The following is a 26,418-nucleotide window of genomic DNA, read 5'->3' as shown; positions in this document are numbered from 1 at the left end:
TAATTGGTGATTTTAATGATTGATTATATTATTTGACTCGGATGAAAGTGATTAGCAGGTTATTTACATGTGATTAAGGGTCATAAAAGTAATAAACATGGACAAAACTAATTAATACGACTTAATTACATGATTAAAAGGGTTAATTAATGAATTGAATGAATTAATTAGATTAAATAAAACGAATTAATGACGAACATGATAATAAACAGGTGGAAATATATCAATGATCGAATTCCAGAGATCCATTGTGAATAAATCAAATCTCTAAAACCCGGATTGACTTTAATGACGACAACCCGCATATATTAGTTATAAGGGATTTAAGTCGGGATTTAATGACGAATTAAATACTAATGATGGTGAATAATATGTTAAATTATTATGTCAAAATTGTTATATTAAAGAATTAAAGAACAAACGAAATAAAAGAGACGAATTGCCAAAAGACGAAGGAAGAAGAAAGGAAGCAGGAACTGCGGCAGCCTCATGAAGAGGCGCAGCAGGTGCTGCGTCCCTTCGAAGAGGCGCAGCAGTTGCTGCATCCTTTCTCGACGTCTGTCTTCTGATAATTCTTAAAAAGGGTTTAAAACATGGTTTTACAAATCGGTTTTAAGAATACTTTCGACATAAATCTTACAACTGTAATTACAATAAATAAAGAATAATAATTAAAAGAGGGATTTACACCCTCAGTCTTACATGTTTGACGAAACGAGATGAACTAAGTTAACGTTTTAGTGATGCTCGACTCGAATGTAGACGAAAGTGCCCTCGTAAGAAGAATTAAAACAGATTGATTAATGTTGATTATGGTGGAGTTGGTCAAATTGGTCGGTCATGCAAAACGAGGCTGGTACTCAGAAATATCCGAGCTTACGTGGTCGAAAGTTCAAGCACGTAGACGCCAAAAAGTAAGAACGTGGTTTAGAATGCAAAGGGAGAAGAGAAGGGCGGACACTCGCGTGAGAAATATGTGAGACCGAAGGTCTCTATTTATACTAATCACGTGGAGGAAGTAGGGTTTTCGGAGAAACTTTGGAAGTGAATCTCGAAAAGATATGAAAAGATACGAAAAAATACGCAGAAAAGGACTTGGTAAGAGGCGCAGCAGGCACTGCGTCTCTTGGAAGAGGCGCAGCACTTGCTGCGTCCTTTCCCAATTGGTTTCCTCCTGCGGAAGAAAGATTTCCGTGTTTTGGTTATGGAATAACGGATTAATCTTGTTTTCCTTAATATTTTGTGTGAATATTACGGGAAATTGTTTGCCAAAGATTAAAAGATTGCAAAATATGGAATAGAAACATCCGGAACATTCCAGAACATTCTGACTCGGTTTTAGAAAATGAAGACGGTTTTATGACCCGGACTCCAAATGTACTCTAATTACTGCCAAAACGACCGTATCGGCACGTAGATGACAATTAAGAGGTATGCACAAGTGTTTGAGCGATCACTTGACGATAAACTTACGAACTGTCACAAATCGTTCCGCGTACCAAACATGCGGCCCAATTATCACCGGGTGGTTTGCGGGAGGTGCAGAAATGAGGTATATAAAGTTAGTACCTAATATATACCGAGTACATTTTTGTATGAATTAACACCGTATATACAACAAACTTGTACAGTATAGTGTCTATGAGACTAAGAGACACACGGAGTACTAAACTAGGGATGTCAATTTCACCCGCATCCATCAAAACCCGATCCACCCGATCCTAAAAGATGGATGAAAACCCGATTTAAATGGATGATGGATGGATGACGGATGAAACGGATGATGGATGACGGATGGGTTGGATGAAGAAATTCCACCCGCCATCCACCCGTCATCCATCCATCACCCGATTTTATTATTTTTTATTTAATTTTTTTTTACATATAACACATTATTAAGATATAAAATATTTAAATTTTCATATTTTTCTACTCTCAATATAAATATTTTGTGAACCTACCCACTAGAAAGTTAAACTAAAATAATTATCTAACTTTATTTTTGTAGAGAAAAAAAATCATCATTTTTTTTAACTTGAAATATATAAATAAACAACACCCGTTTATCACCCGATCCATCCGTTTCATCCATGGATGATGAACGGATGGATGACGGATGATATGTTTCACGGATGATGGGCGGGTTGGATGAGATTTTAAAAGGACGGATGGATGACGGATGAGGCTTCACCCGACCCGAACCCGATCCATTGACATCCCTATACTAAACTACTTAGATAAATGAACGCTCTACGTACTTGGGCTGATATTGACAAAGAATCCAAGGTCAAATTTGACTCAAAAAAATCAAGCTCTATGTAAAGAGTCATTGTCCAACATTTTTGCTCATAGTGGCCACTGGCCCTATTTTTTTTTTTTTTTTAGATAGTATGACTATTCCTTTTATGTTAAATAATAATTACTTTAAAAAATGGTTATTTCATTTCAATCTAAAATTTCAACTTTATCGCAAAGTAGTCACTTTTTAACTAGTTGTACTCGAGGTGACAAATAGGTTAATCAGGTTGGGTCAGTTCGGGTTTGTCACACATTTCGGATCGGGTAGGGTCATTCTGGATTATGGGTCAGTTTCGGATGACCTGTTGTAGGGTTATTTCGGGTCATGTCACTTTTGGGCACGGGTCATTTTGGGTCGGGCCGCTTCCAGTTAATGGCTAAAACAGTTTAGTTAGTAGTACTATTTTGATTAAGAAATACTACTATTTTGTAAATTTAAATATTTATTTGGAACGATTGTAATCAATGAAACTTTATTTTGATATAGTACTTGTTGTTTTGGTCATTTTGGGTATGTTAAGTCGTTTTAGATCGACTTAATTATGGATCGGGTTTATTCGGGCCGAGACACCTCGGATCGGGTCAATATTGGGCTAAGCAAGGTCCGGATCGGGTCTGGTCAATTCAGGTATCGTGTCATGCTAGTTCGGGTCACTTTTGAATTGGATAAGCCGCTTTATCAGGTTGGGTCATTCGGGTCTAACCCGTTTTGCTAGGTCTAGCCGTATGGTACTACTATCTTACACCTATGGAAAAAGTTGAACCTTGTTGTGGGATTAGGCAAGGGGATCCATTATCCCCTTATATTTTCGCGCTTTGCACGGAAGTCCTTTCTCAAATGATTCTCTACGCCCAGGATGACAACCTCATTAAGGGTATCAAAATATGCAAGAACGGCCCTGAAATCTCCCATTTATTGTTTGCGGATGATTCACTCTTCTTTGTTCGTGGTGACTATGGGGATTTGGACTTTCTTATGAATATTATCGATGAATATTGTGCTGCATCTGGGCAATGCCTTAACAAAGATAAGTCCATTATTCTTTTCAGTCCAAATTGTTCTCTTATGACGGTCAAAAAGTGCTTAACTGAGTTTAAATTTGCGCCTAAGCACGATCTTGGCAACTATCTTGGCTTACCAACGAGTATTGGGTCTTCTAAAAGGGATCTATTTAAATTTCTTGTTGACAAAATTAAGCGAAAGCTTTCCTCCTGGAATAACATTGTTCTCTCTTCGGCTGGTAAATTGACTCTTATTCGTTCTGTTCTTTCTTCACTATCTTTTTTCTCTCTATCGGTATTTCGCATACCGGTAAGTGTAACATCAAAACTTCAGTCCTTGATGGTGCATTTTTGGTGGAGTGGAACTAGAACTAATAAGTCTATTCATTGGTGTAGTAAAGACTTCCTTAGTAGGCCTGTGGGAGAAGGGGGTCTTGGACTTCGCAATATTGGATGCTTTAACCAAGCCTTTCTTGCCAAGTCTGCTTGGAGAATCTTAACTGTTCCGGGAAGCCTTATTAGTAAAGTTATTGGTCCCAAACTTGGTATTCAAGATGATATTTTGTTCCAGAATCGTTGGAAGGCTCCCCAAGCGTCGTCATGGGCTCTAAAAAGCCTTATCTGGGGATCCGACCTTATCTACAACAATATTGCTTGGACTATTGGATCTTCTTCTCGTCTTAATGCTTGGAAGAGTAAATGGATAGAGGGTTATAGTCTTCATGATCTTTGTGGGGATTTTATTGATGCTCCTATTGATTCCACGCTCCTGGTTGGTGACCTTTATGATAATCATAGGAGATGGGATCTCTCCTCTCTTGGTTTCGATCCGGGTGAGGGAGTTAATAAGAAAATCCTCGCAACTTATATCCCGTGTCAACCCTTGGATGACTCCTTCTATTGGAAATTTTCTAAACATGGTGTTTACACTGTCAAGTCGGGATACTATGTCGCTGCTATGACCTTATCTAATGGACCTACTTCGACTTCTGATCGCTCTAGAATGTCTGCAACAATTGTGGCATTTTGTAAATCAAAGCTCTGGAAGTTGCCTATTTCTAACAAACTTAGGGTGTTTTTATGGAAATTTATGGCTAATGCTCTTCCACTGGGTTCTGAATTCCTCAAACGAAAAATGAATTGGCGCTCCACCTGTACTCTTTGTGATGGCTCATCTCCTTGTGTGGAATCTATTTCTCACCTTTTCAGAGATTGTAGCTTTGCTAAGGCTCTATGGTTTGGCTGTCCTTTAGGACTTAGAATCACGGGGGGGATGGACATTGATGTTAGGGTTTGGGTCATAAACTGGGTTTCTTATTTCTTGATCGGCCCAGATCCTAACTCCCTCCTTTTTCCCCTTATCGCTACCCTCTGAAGAATTTGGTGTTGTAGGAATGATATGGTTTTCAAGAACCGTCGCCCTTGGCCCATGAGTGCTCTCAATTCTATTCTTGACGACATTCAGTGTATGAATGAGGTTGTGCACAGTAAGGTTGCTAGCCTTCTTCAAGCGCCTTTGTTGGACTCCTCTCCTGATTTTGGATTAGCTAAGAGGATTAGAAACTCCTTCCCCACTTGGATTGTAGGTGGGCCCGGTGTGGAAATGTCTCGCATTTGTCAAGTGTGATCGCTTGGAAGGCCGATAGAAGTTCGGCATGGGGTGGTGCTTGTTGGATGATAATGGGGCCTTAAGGAATATCGCTTCACGCCGCTCGTTTGCCTTTCTCGCCTTGCATGCCGAAGGACATGCAGCTATCATGGCGCTTAAATGGGCCTTGGACGAAGGGTACCTTCATGTTAGACTGGTTACAGATTGTCTTAACTTGGTTATGCAGGTTGTTGGAGCGGAGAAGACGATTGCATCTATTAGTTGCATTATCCATGATATTAAGTCTATTGCGTCTCATTTTCATTGTTGCTCTCTTAGTTTCTGTCATAGGGGAGTGAATAAGATAAATTTCATAATCTTGCTTCGGGTTTTCTTTTGTAAGCCTATTCTATTTTTTCTTTGTCAAAAAAAAAAAATTAAAAAAAAAATAATTTGTGACGAGTGAATGGATCTGTGTCGCACTATGGACCAGAATGGATACTTTGGATACTTGATTGTGTTTAATAATCAAGTGAATGGATCTATGTCAGATCATATCAAGCTCCAATTAGCCATGTATCACGTAGCCAGACTGTGTAATAGATTTTGATTCGTGATTTCACATCTCAAATACTGTCCGAATGCATTGTGAAGTAGCAACCTTCAGTCAACCAGTCAACTATTATATGACAAGAGTCTTATTAGTGACGTCTTAATAAAACTGGAGGCCCTTTTAATAATTTATCGATTAGTTTTATTAAATGAATATACCATCGGTTTTTATTGATAAAAAATTGGAAAATTAGTTTTAGACAATAAAAATAAAAATTTTCATTATTTTAATTATACTATTATTAACATTCACTTCAATTGAAAAGTGTCTATACTATTACTCCCTTTGTCCCGGTCATTTGTTGTCCTTTTTAATTTTGAGGTGTCTCAGTCATTTGTTGTCCTTTATATTTTAAGAATGAACTTGATGAGTAATTTGATCATTGTCATTCAATTTGTTCTACTTGTCATTTAGTTATTGGCCTTTTCCTCATTCCTTGGTCTTTGTGCCAAAACGAGAGGACAACAATTGACCGAGACGGAGGGAGTAGCTTTTATAGAAGCAAATTCATAGATCAAGCTAAGGTTTCCTAAAGTCTATCCAAGAGGAATGAAAAATGATTTTGGAAATAGTAATTAACAATAGAGAAGTGGGTAGAGTAATAATAATCGTGGAAAAGTGTAGTTAGTAATTCAATAATCTACCTAGTATAAAAGTTAGGTTCTTTGGAGAGTTCCTATTGGCTAATAGATTTTCAAAAAAAAATAAAAAAAATTCAATAGGTGGTCCCACATCAAAACGTGGGTTTAGTGTTGATTTAATTGCAAAGTGTGTTAAATTATCTACAACTCACCTTCAATCTTATGAATTTATTTCACTGAATAATTAATATTTTCAAAACCAATGTTAAGAGTAGATAATTCTATATTAAAAATTATACGTTTATGTGGGATCTGATAAAAAATGAGACTTAATATAATATTTCTACTATATTTATTAATTAATACATTATTAATATTATATCACTAATATGTAGTGTTAAATTGTTAATCTAATGAATGAAAATTACAACCAGTTCTCTACAAAAAAAATATACATCCATAAATCACAAAAATATAATTAATTATTATTATAAAAAATGACATATGCTACATATTAAGATGATATCAATATTGAACAATGACATGAATGTCATTATAGATAATTAAATTAGTCAAAAAATTTGAGATTTAAAACTGATGAAAAAAATGTGAAGATTTTTATTAACTCATTTAAATGATATGTAGTAAAAGAGTGTTATATATCCTCTATGTTGTCTAAATTATGTTGTCTAAGAGATTTAAGTAGAAGATATAGTACTCTAAATTATGAGCGGTTTTATTACGGATTTTTTCCCCGATAATTTTTTTCACCATTTAATTGGGGTTATATATCCTCTATGTTGTCTAAATATCTCAATGACCAATAAAACGGTTAGGACGAGCCGAATCATACGGATCGGGTCAGTTCAAATACGGGTCGAATCATGGGTTGTGTTAGGGTTAGAGAATCAGAGTACGGGTCAACAACTAATATCTAACACCTTTTTATAGATCGGAAAAATATTTTTTAAAAACTAAAGCATATTTAATATTAGTATTTTAATCATATTAAATGTTTACAATAATTATATTGAAATAAATTTTAAAGTACTTAAACTAATACTTTTTTAATTATTTTTCAAATATAATATATAAATATTAATATTTTACTAAAAATCTTGATTTATCTTTGCTCAACGGTTTGACTGTCGAAGTCGGGTTTCAACCCTAAATAATTAAGGGGTTATTTCGGGTTGGATAGAACGGTTACGGTTCGAGATTTTCGGGTCTTGACTCTGAAAAAAACGGATGGGGTCGGGTCGGATTGAAATTTTGTTAAAATAATATGGATATGAATTGTACACATAACCAACTCTAATTTGTTGTGTTTTACATTTTATGACTTTCGGATGAGTTATTATCAATATACGGAGTATTAGTACCAAAAAAAAAATCAATATATGGAGTATTAGCTTGAAGATAATCATCTAATTACAGAGTTTAAAAGAGCCCGTGAATTTCACGGATTTTAAACTAGTTCAATAAATATACATAGACAACTATCAAAATATCGAGATGTATTTCATACTCCATTTCTTTTCTCAAAATAAGTATCATTCCAAATTAATTCTACCAGTCTCTCACATGCAACAAATTAAAGTAATCAAGTTACAAGTAAACTATATATCCACAAGAGAAAATAAAATTAGAACAAATTAAGGTTATTAGATAGATGGTGAAATTCTCCAACACGAAGGTAAAGAGAAAAAGGAACATACATCGGATGTAGTACCTCCAACTTTTTTATTTTTTGAGCATATATGTATTTTTTTTTAGCTTATAACCTCAGATTTTATTTGTTTTTGAGCATATGTGTATTTTTTTGAGCATAATAAAGTTTATAAGTTAGATTTTAATATTTTTTTCGTCAAAACTCAAATTTAACTAAACTTATATGTAATGTTTTTGAGTTTTATTATAATTTTTTAGAGCTTAATGTTTAAGTGAATAAACTCAGAAACTTCATAGTGAAACTCAGAAACTTTTAAACAAAACTCAAAAACTTTATTATAATGCTCAGAAACTATAGAATTGGAGGTAGTACATCAGATGTATAATCCTTTTACTGCGAAGGTAAACTATTACTATCTTCATCTCATTTATTTGTTTACATTTTTTTTTTGGAAAAGTAATTAAATCATAAACAAATAATTGGGACGAAAAAAGTATCTGAATTAACTTAATTAAAAAACCTGTTGAGGTCTCTTCACATATGTGTGTGAGGGGTATTGTCCCTGTTCCGGGTGTAATTCCAGAGCAAGTATCGTTACCACCCGTGGCTTGTAGAATAATGTCTTTGGTTGAACCCTTCTCGCTCCTATCGCCTCTCTCGGCCTTTCCTGCAACAATGAACGAACTGAGGGCTTGGCTTTGTGCCAAGCGTACTCACTCCGACGCCCAAGTCAGTGAACTTAGAAGTATAAGTTGTATACTAATTGGCTAGGAATGTATTGTAGAGAGATAAGGGAGATATTACCAGATGAATAGTGTATTTTAGGTTAAGTTGTGGGGATCCTTTCCTCAATGAAGGTTGAGGAGTATTTATAGGCTTTCACCTTTTGTCACGTAGTGGCCAAGTGGCCAAGTGGCTTATCAGGTGGAAAGACTGATCTACCCCTCGGCCGAGGGGCCTATGGCTGCCCGGCGGATCCTGTTGGCTCGCCGCCGAGGGTCTTGGATGTGAGTACGCGGATATGTGCCCCGGCTGGCGGGTTGCCATGCCGATACCCTGGCTAGCAGGCCGATGGGCTGCATCGGCTAGGCAGTCTAAGTCGTTGACTTGCTGTGGATATCCTTGACCTTGCTCAGTGTGTTGACTTGGTCAGCGGTGCAGAATATGCCCCATCAATTTGCCCCCAGCGTAGTCTATGCCGTGGTATGGGCTCCGATGTATGCTGAGCGTATATTCTGCAGTAAATTTCGAAAATCTTTCTGTATCGGTGTCTCCTTGTGTATCGGCGTGGTTGTTGTTAGGCCGCACCATATACCATATCCCCCCTCCACATGGATGCGTAAAGGGTATCCGATGTGGAAAAAGAACATGACGCTGGCCGAGACCAGGGCTGAGAGTGCCGGTTGATTTTGATTGCCCCCGGCTGGTACTCCATGGCTTGGTTGATCGGTAGCCGGCGGATACTAGATACCTAGGAATTTGTTTGAGGGAGATGAACAGTCGAAGAGATGTGAATAGGCGTGTTGAAGACGCTTGGTCACTGTTGCATTGATTGACATTCAACTGTTGCAACGATTGACATCCCGCGGTTGCATGCTTGACACGTGTGTGTTCGCTGATTGGTTGACGCTTCATGGGCTGTGCCCTGATTGGTCCTTCTCCATGGGCTTTTCCTATAAATAGGGCAGTTATTCCGTGATTTTGGCCTCCATTTCATTTTCGAAAATTTTCTCCGAAATCTTCATCTTTCCAAACTTTCAAGGGTTTTCTTCTTCTTAATCTTCGGAGTATTCGATCCGGCGAGTATTTTTCTTTAAGGTAAACAAGCAAACTTTTATTTTTTTCTTGTTAGTAATTTGTTGTGAACCATGTCCTCGATCTTTGGGATTGGTATTTTCGCGCCGGGGGTTCCCCGTCGCGTCTTGATTAGGAGGAGGTGCTGGAGGCCATCCCGCTAAGGTTTGGGGGCCCTAGGTCTCCTTCCCCCGTAGCTGATATGCCCCTCCTGGAGGAGTTGGAAGATGAGGATGAAGATGAGGAGGCTCCTGGTGATGGTGGGAGGATTACTACTCCGGATCGTGGTGAGGGGGCTCCCGTCGGTGGTGGGAGGAGGCCTATTCCAGACCATGGTGAGGCCTGCATGACTGGCCTTGACCGTACCTGGACAAATAAGTTCGCAAGCAGCTCCGGAGAAACTCTTTTCGGAGATCACTTCTTCCTTGGTGAGGGGTATAAAATTGTCCTCCCCCGGGAGGGTCAGGCGGTCTGCTGTCCTCCCCCGGGTCACATCGGCGTATACATCAGGCATTTGGAGTACGGGCTCCGGTTTCCTTTGAACGAACACGTCGTGGCCATCATCAGAGCTATGAATCTTGCCGTGGCCCAACTGCATCCGTTGGCCATGAGGACGATAATTGGCTTTGTGTGGCTCTGTCTCTTTAAAGGGGAGGTCCCTATGGTCGACTTATTCCGCCGACTTCATAGTCTTCGGCCCTCATTCGCCCGAAGGGTGGGGTGGTACAGCGTGCAGATGGAGCCGGGATATGTCTCCGTAAACAAGCTTACTTCCTGCAAAGACTGGCAAGAGCGATGGGTGTATGTCCGAGTGCCGGAGGATTACCCGTTGCCTCGGTCTTTTCAGGGCCCCGTTCACTTACGGTGTGAGACCCGGGACGAGTACGACAAATACGTTACCCGGGGCAGCAAGGTTAAGATGGACGCTTCTTTTGTCCCTCTTACTGCGGATGAGAAGCGGGCGATGCAGCTATTTGATGCTGAGGAGGGATGGCTGCCCCCGACCCAGATTATTCTTCAAGACGAGCTGCTATGCCGCGTCGGCCTCATACCGGCCCTCAACTGGGGTGAGTGGGGTCGGTGTGAGGCCCACCTTTGCTCGTTATGTTCCTTTTTTCTGAGCTTTGTTCTTACTCCTTTTTTTTTTTAACTCTTGTTCGGTTTCTTGCAGATCGGTTTGGTCGGGATCTGTCTGAGAAGGACCTGAAGAGGCTGGGGCTTGATAAGGACGGGAAGGTTCTTATCCGTCACCCTACGGCTGAAACGAAGGATCGCCGGCTATCCCCTAACGAACTCATGGACAAACAGACGAGGGCGTTGGATCCGGAGACGGCTCAGGCACGGGTTCTTGGCGTCGTGCCGAAGAGAACAAAGAAGGCAGCGTCCAAGTCGGAGGCTGTATCAATGGCAACTCCCTCTTCGACCCCGGTGGCCGAAAAGGTTCATGTGGAGGTGATCAACATTTCTGAGGGGGAGGTGACCGTTGCTAAGGCCCCTTCTCCGAAGAAGAGGAAGGACCCACCGTCTGCTTCTACCGTGGCCGCGGAGGAGCCTGCTCTCACCAGCCCTCCGACTAAGAGGGTTCGAACTGGTACGGACTTAACTTGTGGTTCGGATTTGGCCGGCTCGTTGGACATTCCCGACGACAAAGCTTTCGACGTGTCAACGCAAGGTGACATGGATGCTCTGTGTAAACTTTTTGTAGATCCACCGCCAAGAATCGTCGTTCTCACCGAACGGCAAGTAGGGAAGCGACTGTGAAGGTGATCGAGAAGGTGGCGGTCAGAACGTCGTCGTGGACTCCTCTCCCCAGAAGGTTACTTCCGCCGAGCTCGTGGCGGAAGGCGAGAAAATATATAAGAGGTTGGGGAGATGGAGTCGTCTGGCGGCCTCTATCATCGTGGAGCAAGAAAAGGCCACGGCGATCGGGTCGCTGATTGCAAGGCTCAAGCTTGACCTTTCTCGCTGCGAAGGGGGAAGCCGGGAAGGCTAAGCGGATCTTCATCTTCGCCGCGACGCGTGCGGAGGAGGCCGAGAAGCCGCCGAGGGCCGAGAGAGCCAAAGTTGAGAATGCTTGATGGCGCCACGGCCAAGATGATGGAGGAGCGGGATAGGTATAAAGGCGCCTACGACGCCGTGGTTGCCAAGAGGGATGAGTGGGAGGATCGATTCCACAAGCAAGGCGGAGGCGCTTAGTGACATGCAGCTGTCCTTGCTCAAAAAGAGAAGGATATTGCGATGCTCCAAGATGATCTCCTCCCTAGAATGTGCGCCAGTTCCGGACCGGGCCGAGGAGGCGGTGGGGAGGCAATCGAAGGTCCGTCCCCGACGGCTCCTTCCCGTGGGATAAATATGACCAGTTCATGGATGAGATAGCCGAGGTGCGGAGCGAGGCAATTTCGCCGAGAAGGCGGAAGCGGCGAAGGCGGCTCGACACCGAGGCCAAGGAGTTACTTGAGATGGTCGGCCTTCCTCAAAGCCGGCCATCGAAGATGCCGTTGCTGCGATGGGGGCAACCGGCATAGGGAGACGGGCGGTCGTCACCGGACTCACCCGGCGTCTCGGATAGCTTCAGCTGTTCGGGGGCCAACTATTGAGCCTTCTCTCCCTGCCATCCTTTTGGCGCTTCAAATCCCAAGTCTGTAATCTTTTGCTTTTTTGTTTTTTCGCTTTTTGTAAAACTTTGGTAGGTAGAGTTTAGGCTACCCTTATGGGGACGGCCGTCGTTTGTACTCTCCTTGCAATTACCTGTAATAAAGTTATCTTTGCCGGCCTTTGGCTTGGCCGGGGCTTCGATCATAGTTCTTCGTTTGTCTTTCCACGTTACTGATTGAGTGCGCTCGTTTCCACACTCGGCATGATCGAGGTAGTTCGAATGCACGTCTCAACTGTGTTCAACGTCTTTAGCGTTCGTAACTGTGTAGGCATATTGACCGCTAGATTGGCGTCTCAATTGCGCTGAGTATACGTCTCCCTTTTAGCGTATCGGCCGTCGTGTTCCCCGTCGCTCTCGATTTTGACCGAGGTAATCGGGGTTGCGGCTTCGATAGGCCCAGAATCGTGTAGGCATATTGACCGCTAGATGGGCGTCTCAATTGCGCTGAGTATACGTCTATCTTTTAGCGTATCGGCCGTCGTGTTCCCCGTCGCTCTCGGTTTTGACCGAGGTAATCGGGTTGCGGCTTCGAGAAGCGCCCAGAATCGTGTAGGCATATTGACCGCTAGATTGGCGTCTCAATTGCGCTGAGTATACGTCTATCTTTTAGCGTATCGGCCGTCGTGTTCCCCGTCGCTCTCGGTTTTGACCGAGGTAATCGGGGTTGCGGCTTCGAGAAGCGTCCAGAATCGTGTAGGCATATTGACCGCTAGATTGGCGTCTCAATTGCGCCGAGTATACGTCTATCTTTTAGCGATCGGCCGTCGTGTTCCCGTCGCTCTCGGTTTTGACCGAGGTAATCGGGGTTGCGGCTTCGATAAGCGTCGAATCGTGTAGGCATATTGACCGCTAGATGGGCGTCTCAATTGCGCTGAGTATACGTCTATCTTTTAGCGTATCGGCCGTCGTGTTCCCCGTCGCTCTCGGTTTTGACCGAGGTAATCGGGGTTGCGCTTCGAGAAGCGCCCGAATCGTGTAGGCATATTGACCGCTAGATGGGCGTCTCAATTGCGCTGAGTATACGTCTATCTTTTAGCGTATCGGCCGTCGTGTTCCCCGTCGCTCTCGGTTTTGACCGAGGTAATCGGGGTTGCGGCTTCGATAGCGTTTCTTTCCTCGTTTGGTGGCAAATTTCGGAGGGGACAGACACTTTGATGGGGAACCTGGGCGTTTCATTCATATGTTATGATTGTGCGCTGGGGTGTCCACAATGGGTTTGGATACCTCCGCCGCTATACAAAGTATTTTCTCAAGTTGTCGGTGTTCCAATGGCTCATCAAGGGCACACCTCCCATGTCTGTCAGCCGGTATGTACCCGGCCTCATCTCCTCAACTACTCTGTAGGGACCTTCCCAGTTGGCCGTCAGTTTGCCATGAATATTTCCTTTGTTGGTGGCAGCCGACTTCCTTAGGACTAGGTCCCCTATTTTTAAGTCCCTTTTGTGGACTCTTCGGTTGTAGGCTCTCTTCATCCGGTTCTGATATACGGCCAAGTTCAGGCGTGCCGTGTCTCGGCTCTCTTCGACCAGATCCAGGGAAGCCCTTAGGCCCTCCTCGTTTTCAACTGGGTCAAAGGTGGTCGTTCTGAATGTCGGCACCGTCGCTTCGATCGGCAGGACTGCTTCGGAGCCGTAGACTAGGTGGAAGGGGGTGTATCCCGTTGCTTCTTTTCTCGTGGTTCGAAGGGACCATAGGACGCCGGTAGCTCGTCGGCCCACCTTCCCTTAAGGTCTTCGATTTGTCTTCTTTAAGCCGTTGAGGATGGTTTTGTTGGCTGCCTCCGCCTGCCCGTTACTCTGCGGATGGCAGACGGAGGAGTACGCAAACTTGATGCCCAGCTCCTCTAACCAGTTCATTATTAGGTCGCTCCAAAATTCTCGACCGTGGTCAAATACCATAACTTGGGGCAATCCGAAGCGGGTTATAACGTTTTCCCAGATTACCTTTCTGACGGCTGCTGTGGTCTTTGCTGGTACTGCTACGGCCTCAACCCATTTGGTGAAGTAGTCAACGGCGACTATTAAGAATTTCCTTCCTCCGGAGGCTGTCGGGAACGGCCCTAGCATGTCCATCCCCCATTGCGCGAAGGGAAGGGGACTAAGCACCATTTGTAGGTCTCCTCGGGAGGGAGCGTGTATCACCGGGGCGTGCATCCGACAGTTCGTGCACTTCTTGGTCTTTGTTCGGGAATCTTGAAGCATGGTGGGCTGTAGTAGCCAGCTCGGAGAGCTTTGTGGGCTAGTGTTCTTGCCCCCATGTGATGTCCACAGATGCCCTCGTGAATTTCTGTCAGTATTAGTTCTGCGTCGGCCGGACCGACACACTTCAAGAGTGGTCTTATTACGGATCTCCTATACAGTTCCCCTTCGAATACAGGTGCACTGGCGGCGATCCTTTTATTTTGGCCGAGGGATTGCGGCCCTCCGTCATTCACCGTAAGCTTGTATCTCATTATAGGAGCCATCCACGTTGTCTCGGTCTCTATGTTACCCACCATGCCGACGGTCTCAGTGATGCTTTTCGCATTCCCGATATCTACCAAAGACGGTTGGGCCGACGTTCTTGATGGTTGAGCCTGGCGGCCTTAGAGAGAGCGTCGGCCCGGTTGTTCTCGGATCTAGGAACACACTGGATTTGGAAGGATTTCAATTTTGCTACGTCGGCTTTTACCCTCTCCAGGTACCTTACCATTCCGTCGTCCCGAGCCTCATACTCCCCTCTGATTTGGTTGGTAACCAACAATAGTCGATCTTCAACACGATGTGTTCCGCTCCGCACTCTAGCTAGCTCGACTCCGGTTATCACCGCCTCGTATTCGGACTCATTGTTCGAGGCCGAGAAGGTGAATTTCAGGGCGTACTCAAACTCGTCCCCGTTTGGGCTGATGATAAGGATGCCGGCTCCTGAGCTATTCGTCGTGGAGGAGCCGTCGGTGTAGACCTCCCATATGCCTGGGTTTGGCTCTTCCTGATATGTGCATTCGGCCGGGGAAATCTGCAAGCGCTTGCCCCTTTATCGAAGGCCTTGGTTTGTATTGAATGCCGAAACCGGAGAGTTCCACCGCCCATTTGATGAGCTCCCGGGACTGCTCGAATTTTTCTAAAGCTTTCTCCAACGGTGATCGGTTAGGACCGTCACGGGGTGTGCATCGAAGTAGGGTTTTAACTTCCTTGTGGCAACGACAACGGCGAAGGCCGCTTTCTCAATTAGTGGGTAATTTTTCTCGGCAACAAAGTGTATGGGCCGACGAAGTAGATTGGGTGTTGCTGCTTGTCTTCTTCCCTGACGATCACAGCGCTGACCGTGGCCGAGGTAACTGCTATGTATAGGTATAGTGTCTCCCCCAGTATCGGCCTGGACAGAGTTGGGAGAGTCTGAAGGTGAGCTTTTAGTTGTTTGAAAGCCGTGCTCTGTTCCTCCCCCCAGCTGAAGTCTTTATTTCCTTTCAACACTTTGAAAAATGGGGTGCTTTTGTCGGCTGACCGAGAGATGAAACGAGCAAGAGCCGCCATTCTCCCGGTCAGCATCATAACCTCTTTCCGATTCCTTGGTTCCGGTAGGTCTAGGATTGCTCGGACCTTGTCTGGATTGGCATCTATGCCCCTGGCACTGACAAGTACGCCTAGGAATTTACCTGCCCGGATCCTGTTGGCTCGCCGCCGAGGGTCTTGGATGTGAGTACGCGGATATGTGCCCCGGCTGGCGGGTTGCCATGCCGATACCCTGGCTAGCAGGCCGATGGGCTGCATCGGCTAGGCAGTCTAAGTCGTTGACTTGCTGTGGATATCCTTGACCTTGCTCAGTGTGTTGACTTGGTCAGCGGTGCAGAATATGCCCCATCAGTCCCATATCGGTAGAATAATAGTGAAGAGACTAGCTTATAATTCAGATACTCCTGCTATTACCAATTGGTTTTAGGATGAAACCTCACTTGCTTATGGACCGGTCTCATGCACCTACTTCTATAAGCCCGCTGCGGAGGACTCAACAAAACCCTTTATAAAAATTAGTGTTACTAAATATATTACAAGCACAAATAATCGATCGCATTAATTATGATGTAACAAACACTTATTTGAAAAAGCATACTCCAAATCTTATACTACAATTATTAACAAATCAATAATGGAGTATAATACATCATGCAGATCAATACAAGAGTACAAGACAATTCAAATTAAAACTAAACAATACAATTATGCAAATGCCCCCAAAAAACCCTAAGTAAGAAACATTATATTGACAAAATAAATCTGATTTTGTGTAAGATTTAATCCACGTAAGTAATGATATAAATATTAATAAATGAAAGGCTAAAGGGAAAATTATTACGTAAGTGGGCTCTCTAGCATGAATCATGTGAACTTATGTGCATTATTATAACATGTAGTTGTTCATCTATCTGTCGTTTTAATTTATTTTGTGCTTTAAATAGTGAGCTCAACAATGGTAAAACTTCACATTTACGCAATTACACAAGAGAGTAATTTAAAAAGTGTATGTATATGGAGTCTTACATTAATTTCTCCTTCATTTTCCTCTTTTCCTTGATCTTGGTAAGTGTTTATAACCATCGAGTGCGGTACTAAGTTTCAGTATCACCCTCTCATATTCTTGTATGTAGAATTTAAGTTCTTAATAGACTTTACGTGTTGTATGAGAGGGTGGTATCAAATTTGGTATTACCGTCTCATTTTAGGAGAGTAAGGAAATTTCTTCATCGGAGTTCAAAGAAATTTCTTCATAGATCAATCGAAAATAGGAGAGTAAATCGTGATTTCGCCACAAAATGGCTGAATCTCTTAATATCTATCTAAAAGTGTAGATCGATTTTTTATAATATCGGGTTATTTCAGGTTTTCAAGAACTTAAGTCCGATCAAGTGATATCCGCATGTATTGTTATTAACTACTCCCTATTTAAGTGTATGGCTAATAATATCCGACAATAAACATTTAGATTCGTGTTGCTGGTCAAATTAGATCAACAACATTCCTATCATAATCTATCTATATTTACTCCTTAGTCCTAATAATGTACTCACTATCTCATTTGCTAGGTCTCCTTTAAATTTTTGGGTAAAAATTTACCGAAAGATCCCGTTCTAGATAAATTTGTGTAAAACTGCCTAACAAAATTCTTTATGTAATTATATTGGGTATTTACAAAATATGTTGTTCGTTATTAAAATTATTATATGGAAATAAACTAATAATTGAAATTAAATGATAAACAGGTTGCATGTCCAACACATGGAAGAAAAGACCCTGGACAATACTGGAGAGATGTGATGAAGGGTCAGCCGATGCCTGAAGCACTCAAAACTTTCATGCATGAGCGTTACAATGTTGGTAGTGAAAGTATAGTGAAGAACCATGAGGAACAAAAAGACGAGTCCTTTATCAACGATTTTGATCCAATCCCGAATATTTCTGTTTATCATGATGACTCCAACTTGGCAGGAGATATAGTTAAAAGCTTTACTAAGGAATTTGATCCAATTCCGAATATTTTCATTTACCATGATGACTCTAATTTGAAAGAAGATAGAGTTAAAAGCTTTACCAAGGATTTTGATCCAATCCCAAATATTTCTGTTTACCATGAAGACTCTAACTTGAAAGAAGATAGAGTTAAAAGCTTTACCAAGGATTTTGATCCAATCCCGAATATTTCGGTTTACCATGATGACTCTAACTTGAAAGAAGATAGAGTTAAAAGCTTTACCAAAGATTTTGATCCAATCCCAAATATTTCCGTTTACCATGATGACTCTAAGTTGACAGGAGATAGAGTCAAAAGCTTTACCAAGGAATTTGATCCAATTCCAAATATTTTCGTTTACCATGATGACTCTAAGTTGACAGAAGATAGAGTTCAAAGCTTTATTAAGGATTTTGATCCAATCCCGAATATTTCCATTTACCATGACGACTCTAAGTTGACAGAAAATAGAGTTAAAAGCTTTATTAGGGATTTTGATCCAATTCCGAATATTTCCGTTTATCATGATGACTCTAGCTTGACAGAAGATAGAGTTAAAAACTTTATCAAGAATTTCGACCCAATCCCAAATATTTCTGTCTATCATGACGATGCTAACTTAAAAGAAGCAACTAGCGGTCACACTTTCGTCAAGGATTTTGAACCAATACCCAACATCTCTGTCTACCATGACGATGTTGAGCTAACCAAAGAAATATCGTCATTTTAAGTTCATAACCCTAACCTTAATCGCATCACTTACGCAGGGTGGCTAGTGGCTATTTAAGGAGATGCTAGAAGAAAAATAAGTAGGGTGCATTTTGAGATTTGAAGTTTAAGAAACATGTATTTGTCAAATTGTCACTTCTTTGGTGATTGTATGATATTTTTATCATGTTATTATGAAAATGAAGTTTATTTCCAGGTGTTATACTTTATTTCTTTCAGATGATTATGTTATATTCTTTAGTGCCACTCAATTGTTGACCTTTAATTTTGGCATATAGATAAAGAAAAGAGGAGAAGATTAATTATTAAATGACAAATGGACCAAATTGAGCGTGAATGATCACATTACTTATAAAGTTTATTCTTAAAATAGAAAACACAATAATTGACCGAGACACCCTAAAATGAAATAGGATAATAAATAACCGGAATAAAGGGAGTATATATATACCGAGTAGTTTTAAGGTACTAAGAACCCGGATCAAACGAAGGTTAGTACTTATTAGGGCTTGCTTGAAATGGAAATAATTATTAAGAGAGTAATGAGAGCTAAAATAAGAAGAAATAGGAGAAGATTGGTGCTTTGTGGTGGTTGTGGAGGGTGGAAAGAGGAGGTGAGGGAGGATTATTATTACCTCCGTGTGGAGGTAATGCATTACTTGGGGGGAGAGGTAGGGAACAATTACTCCCTTAATAGAGTGACTGTTTCTCACTTTGGGGTGTCTCAATCATTTGTTGTTCTTTCTATTTTAGAATTTTATTTGATGAACAATTTGGCCATTCACACTTAATTTGGTCCATATGTCATTTACTAATTGGCCTCTCGTCTTTCCTTGGTATTTGTGCCAAAACCAAAGGAAAATAAATGACCGGAAGGGAAGAAGTATAAGTAAAAGATCTTTTGATTTAGATCTGGTAAATGGGTCATTCGGGTCACGTCATTTTGTATCAAGTCATTTTCGGGTCACTTTTGGGTCGAGTCACTTTGAATCGGGTTGTTTGGGTCATTTTGAGTCATGATTTTACATTAATTCAGTCATTTTGATTTAATCGGATCATTTTCGAATCTTGGGTCGGCCTTATCAGGTCGGGACAGCTATGTCACCAGGTCTACTTGTGAGTACGATATAACCATTCTGAGGTAACAAACACTTATCTAAGAAAACACACTCTAAACTGCACGGGCGTCTAAGGCCCTCTGCAGCCACGAGCATGGAAACCGAGCGTCCGATTTTAGTCACCGAATATATGAACTTTATCAATGAAATTCAATACAAACCTCAAGTATAGTATACTTGTGCATTTATATTTAGGGCCTTATTTTTTTGTGATGCATATAACCTCAGTTTATTTTAAAACACCCCTGCTAAACTTTATGTGCAATTATTAACAAATCAATTATATAATTCACCATGCGAATCACGTCGAGACAATCAATTCGATCAAAGCTAAGCAATACACTTATGCAAATGACTCCATAAAACCCCCAAAGAAGAAACATTAAATTATCAAATTAAATCTCGATATCACCCTCTTACATAAAATATGTAAGAAACAACTAAAATAAGGATCTACATAAGGGTAAGTGAGACTATGAGAGGGTGGTATCAAGATTGGATATCATGTGATGACACCCTATCAATCGTATTTCGTATTAAATAATTGACGTCGTAGAGATCCACGTAAGTGACGATATAAACATTATTAGATGATAGGCTGAGGGAAAATTATTACATAAGTTGCATGAATCATGTGATCTCTATGTGCATTTTAACGTGCAGTAGTTGTTATTCTGTCGTTTTAGTTTCGTGCTTTAAATAGCGAGCTCAATAATGATATGTATAGTAAGTACTTCACATTATTTACACAATCAAGCAAGTAATTTACAAAGATATGGAGTCTTACATTAATTTCTCCTTCATTTTCCTCTTCTCCATGATCTTGGTAAGCATCTATATATGTATTCAATTTATTAAAACCGTTTAGGTTACACCATGAAAATAATAAAAGGTCGGTTTATAAGTTAAAAACATATTCCATTATAAAACTCTCAGTAATGCTAGGACGTGACTTGGTAATATCGAATCTTGGTACCACCTTTAATTTTCACAAGCCTTTATGCATATGAGAGGGTCCTAGTGAGACCGGTACTAAGTAATGACATCATCTCTTTTCCCCATAATAATAGGATAGTAACACCTTTATTACTCTATATTAAGATATTAAATATTGATTGGACCTTAATAACCATCATCTTAAGATTTTGGTCGAAAAAATCATCTCAATCAAAAGTTTAAGCTTGTTTGAAGTCCCATGGTCGATTTTTATATTCTACTACCTCCGTCTCAATATTTACGTTTTATTAAAGTACTCCTGATCATAAATGAATAAAATTGATAAGAATCTGCTGAGACGTAGGGAGTAACATTTATAAAGTTAGCGAATCTCTTTTTTTTTTTTTTTTGTAGGAAACCCTCCTTTTTTTTCTTTTTTTTTAAACATTGTATGAAACACTCCTTATTTATCGTAATACTCTCTATATATACCAACTCTATCTAATTTATGATGTCTCCAAAATCAAAACATATGGAGTAAAAACTAAAACTAAGAAATATGAAAAATTCCTTATCCTGCGAAGACAATATCCTTACACTCAAAGACAATCTATCAAATAGGATATTACTCGTATAATACTTGTGTAAGAAGTACCGTCATCTCGAAAGACACAAAAATTATTCAAACAATATTGTTTTTTCTTTAATTTGGGGTACAAATTCAAGAAATATTGTTGATATAATATTGTACTCCGTACTCATTAACTAAAACAAGATAACATCAATGTAATTCTAGTGTTGTTATGTAGATTAAGAAGTTGGATCCACATTGCAAAATAGTTCTAGACTTATTTTGATTGCGTATTTACAAAGGATTTTTCTAAGGTGTGCCCTAAGGGCACACATTAATAATCTAATTGTGGTAAGATTTGCAATAGATTCTCACTAATTATTGTAAAAATGAGTTTATACTTGAATATTTGATGAGAATCTATTGCAACCACAATTAGGTTATTAATGTTTCCCCTTAGGGTACACGTTAGAAAAACCCATTTACAAAATATATGTAGGAATTGTTCTTTATTTATGAATAATATTTGGTAATATGAAATTATAAATAGGTTGCGTGTCCATGCGATGGAAGAAAAGACCCCGGAGAATACTGGAGAGATGTGATGAAGGATCAGCCGATACCCGAAGCACTCAAAACTTTCATGCATGAACGTTACGATGTTGGTAGTCAAAGTAAAGTCAAGAATCATGAGGAACAAAAAGAAGAGTCCTTTGTTTCTGTTTACCATGATGATTCTAAGTTGACAGAAGATAAAGCTAAAAACTTCATCAAGGATTTTGATCCAATCCCTAATATTTCCGTTTATCATGATGACTCTAAGTTGACAAACGATAGAGTTAAAAACTTTCTCAAGGATTTTGATCCAATCCCAAATTATTTTCTTTACCATGATGACTCTAACTTGGCAGGAAAGAGAATTAAAAGCTTTATCAAGGATTTTGATCCAATCCCAAATTATTTCCTTTACCATGATGACTCTAACTTGGCAGGAAAGAGAGTTAAAAGCTTTCTAGAGGATCCAATCCCGAACATCTCCGTTTATCATGATGATTCCAAGTTAACAGAAGATGGAGTTAAAAGTTTTATCAAGGATTTTGATCCAATCCCGAATATTTCTGTCTACCACGAGGATGCGAACTTAGCTGAAGCAACGAACGGTCTCACCTTTGTCAAGGATTTTGAACCTATACCCAACCTCTCAGTCTACCATGACGATGTTAAGCTAGCCAAATAAATATCGTCTTATTAAGTTCATAACCCTAAACTTAATCTCACTACGTACGTAGAGAGACTAGTGCATTTTGAGACTTGAAGTATAAGATGGGTGTCTTTTTCTTTGTTTGGTGATTGTATAATATATGTAATATCATGTTATGAAAATAAAATGTGTTTTGTACTGGTCATATTTCTTTGTTTCAAAGAATTACGTACAAATTTTTACTTTTGTTTTCCATCCTCGCAAAGTGTCTAGCTTATTATGGTGTGTTTAGATAGCAAAAGTAAAGGGAAATTAGTGTGTGTCAAATTTCACTTATTATACTTTTATTGTCTAGTTAATTTCCTTGTAAAATTACCAAAAAGTCAAAAACGACTTATTAAAATAATTCATGTGTAATGAAAATTTTGAAATGATATACATACGAGCTAAATTGGTTTAATTGAGTTTAACGATCTACAACTTTAATAATTAAACTAGCTAGAAGAACAATTATATTAAAGTCATTAAAACTAAAATAAATAATAAAGAAAAGGGTTAAATTAAAACTAAAACAACTCTGCTATATGACTGTACTGTCTTATAACATAAAATTAGTTTAAAAGGACTATCCCAAAGTTAGCCTTTAATTATATTTATGTTCTAATTTATTTCGATAACGTGATATTTTAGGATAAATACTAACATATTTAAATATGTGAGCTATCGGTATATATTACTCCCCCGTCTCGATCATTTGTTTATCTATTCCTTTCAATCAGTTGCATATCAATATCAAATCATACTCCGTATATTGTAAAGATAATATTCTCCATTGCATTAGGTCAAATATTGTTGGTTATGGAAAACATTATATATATCATAATTTTTCATTAATAAATGTATGCAATACGTTTATACACAACCTCATGAGTAATTAATATTTAATGGGTTTTTCTATGGGGTGCCCCTGAACTTTTCGTGTTTCTAACTTGTACCCCCGCGTTTTTCAAATTATCACTTGTACCCCTAAACTCCATTAATTAGTCTCAAACATGGCCCTTACTTTTCAAACCGTCAAATATGGACGTCAACTGCTTACATGGCGTGATGACTTGGACGACTTATCCTATGTGGCTTGATGATGTGGCTATGACTAGGATAAGTAAGACTTCCTCTATACACTTCTCAATTCTCATCAGTTTGATCAAAGTTAACCTAACATAAAAACTCTTAAACTTCCTCTGCTTCTCCCTCATTCAACTTCATCTCCCTCAATCAAATTCATTTGCATGCCCTAAATTTCGTCTCACCCTCTACTGCTACTTCATCCATAACAAGGGCGCACTAATTTCATCGTCTAAAAGTAAGTTTTCTGTTCTTATTTAATATCTTTACAATGGTTTTATGCCTCTTTTATGGGTTTTTAAATTTTCTGGATTTTGTAGTCCAAAAAATGATTTTTTTGGGTTATTCGTTTAGATTATATTGTTGTTTAATCCAAAGTTTTGTACTTTTGTAAGTTTTCACTTGTTTAACTGTGTTATTTATAGTTTATTCAATTAGTTTTGATGTTTATGTGAATTTTGTGGGAGTTTTTTTTTTTTTTTTTGAGGTGGATTATGATTTATTTGCAGGATGGAGAATGTTAAGTTAAGGATGAATTATATGGGTCAATCTTTTACTCTTATGATAGAAGATACCGATAGGGTTTTATTGATTGATCTGCTAAATGATATGGTTGACGAGGCAAAAAAGCAGGGGATACCTCGCCAACTTATCCTATTTTAACATATAATTATGTGTTGAGACTGTGGAGATAATCGATGATAAAGGGCTTATGGAAATGTTTGATAGATTAAAGGAGAGGAGGGGTTTTATCAATATTTTTATTGCTAGTCTGAGTGCTCCTAACCATGCTTGGTTGATGGCTAGACAAGTTGTGGCAAATAGGAATGCTGATATGAATGCAAGTATTGGGGATGTGGGTATGAATGTTGTTACCACTGAGAATGTCCTTAATAAAGGAAAGGGGAAGTTACCAGTAAGGAGAGCAACAAAGGCAATACCTAGTCATGTGAGGTCTCAAGAAGTCCTTAGGAGAAGTCCAAGGAAACCATTAACCCAATCATCAGAAGTTGAAGGCCCTAATCCTTCCCTAATCGTTGTAACCCAATCCTCGAAGTCCATGAAGATATTTCATCACCAAGGAAAACAGTCAAAGGGCTGCCAAAGATCATGACAGATTCAAAATGCCCAAAACCACAGCTAAGAAGTTAAATGTTTATGTCCAAAAAACAAAGACATTACCTAGTATGAATGGTGGCAGTCAAATGGTAACAAGAAGGAAGAGAGTTGAATATGAAGATGCGAGTCGATGATTACGATAGTGAGGGCTCATACATACCATCGATGAAGACGTGAATGATATTGAAGATGAGGTAAATGACTTGGAGGATGAAGATACATCAGTGTTAACCAGCTTAAACTTTATAGATGATGGTTATGTTCCTTTTGATGAAAATAAATGGATTGATGATGAAGACCCATTTGCTTCAAAGATGTATAGTAATGGTGAAATTTATGATGACAAGGAGTTTGGTGCAATTAAATTAAGGCCTTGGATGTTGTTTATGGACAAAGAACATTTTAAGGATGTTCTTAGAGATTTTTGCATCCAAGAAGGATTTTATGTGATTGTTGTCAAGGCTGATAACCTGAGATACACAGCAGAGTGTGCAACTGTTGGTTGTCAATGGAGAATTCATGCAAGTGTGTTACTTGATGGAACAACCTGGGCCATCAAGTCCATTAAGAACCAAGCACATGGTTGTGCTGGTATTGAGAGCCACAATCCCATGGCCAACTCTGTGTGGGTTGCTAGAAAAATGATAGAAGATATCAGAGCTAACCCAGCTATAACTGGACCATCAATACAGAGCTTGCTCCAAGAAAGGTATGGCATAGAAATGAAGACTTCAACTATATATAGAATGAAGGACATAGCCATGACAGAGATAAATGGGGGCCATGATGAGTCCTACAAGATGTTGCCTGCTTACTGTGAAATGATAAAAAAAACCAATCCAGGAAGCTATGCTATATGCAGTTGGGTTGAGATGGAAACACCTGAGAGGCCTATGCAATTCAGAAGCATATTTGTATCATTCACTGCTCAGTTTAAGGGGCTTATTGCTGGATGTAGGAGTTTGATAGGGGTTGATGGAACTCATCTAAAAGGCAATCATGGTGGGATTTTGTTAGCTGCTGTAGCAATGGATGGGAATAATGAGCTGTTTCCTGTAGCAGTGGGGGTGGTTGAATCTGAAAATAAGAACAGCTGGTCAAATTTTTTTTGGCATTTGAAAGAATGTCTCAAGGAGAGTGAAAGAACCAACTGGACTATTATATGTGACAGACAAAAGGTATGCATTGAATTCTTATGTAACATTGTTCCAAAAAATTTAATCTGGAATGCATTGAATGCTTGTAACATTGTTAATGTAATTGCAGGGAGTTGAACCAGCCTTGGAAAGTGTATGGCCTGAAGCATATAGGAGATTTTGTGCCAGGCATCTATGTAAAAATTTCAAGAAAGATTACCCTGGAATAGTCATGCATAAGCTTTTCTGGAAGGTTGTGAATGCAACTTCAGAGTACAGTTTCAAGAAGGCCATGGAATCAATTGTACATCATGGAGGATTGGGTTGTGGTAGATGGTTTCTTGACCTGGGTGATAAAGAGCAGTGGGCAAAACATAAGTTTGATCCCATTATCTCAAGTGATGAGAATACTTCAAACTTTGTGGAGAGCTTCAATGCCACACTAGGAGCTCAAAGATTGTTGCCAGTACTTACTCTTCTTGAAGGTGTGAGGAGAGTTTCTATGGTTAGGCATGTGACAAGGCAGCATGTGGCTGATACATGGCCTGATGATGGCATTTGTCCTAACATAAGAAGCATTTTAAGGAAGATGAAGAAGGATTCAAGAACTTGCACGACATTTGAATCAGGGAGAGGTGATTTTGAGATTCGTGATGGCAGAAGTTTCTTACTTGTTTCACTAACCAAAAGAGAGTGTGCTTGTGGACTATGGCAGATCAGTGGCATACCCTGTAAGCATGCTATGAGAGCCATAATATCTGCTAAGAAGGACCCTGTGGATTATGTCAGTGAATG

At 40.0% G+C, this 26,418-nt stretch overlaps 2 protein-coding genes across 2 annotated transcripts; both read left to right on the top strand.

Annotated features, from left to right (window-relative positions):
- The first annotated feature begins 16,672 nt into the window (after positions 1–16,672).
- Positions 16,673–18,612, top strand: LOC141655985 (uncharacterized). The gene is made up of 2 exons (XM_074462961.1): positions 16,673–16,760; positions 17,441–18,612. Exons 1-2 carry the CDS (start codon positions 16,704–16,706, stop codon positions 18,416–18,418), a joined length of 1,035 nt encoding a protein of 344 aa, XP_074319062.1. The 5' UTR covers positions 16,673–16,703; the 3' UTR covers positions 18,419–18,612.
- A 1,654-nt stretch (positions 18,613–20,266) lies between these two features.
- Positions 20,267–22,491, top strand: LOC141655984 (uncharacterized). Its single transcript, XM_074462960.1, has 2 exons — positions 20,267–20,361; positions 21,593–22,491. Exons 1-2 carry the CDS (start codon positions 20,311–20,313, stop codon positions 22,277–22,279), a joined length of 738 nt encoding a protein of 245 aa, XP_074319061.1. The 5' UTR covers positions 20,267–20,310; the 3' UTR covers positions 22,280–22,491.
- The last annotated feature ends 3,927 nt before the right edge of the window (positions 22,492–26,418 follow it).

This window comes from Silene latifolia, chromosome 5 (genome assembly GCF_048544455.1).
Source record: "Silene latifolia isolate original U9 population chromosome 5, ASM4854445v1, whole genome shotgun sequence".
NCBI lineage: Eukaryota > Viridiplantae > Streptophyta > Magnoliopsida > Caryophyllales > Caryophyllaceae > Silene > Silene latifolia.
This window is presented reverse-complemented; position numbering and strand designations above follow the sequence as displayed.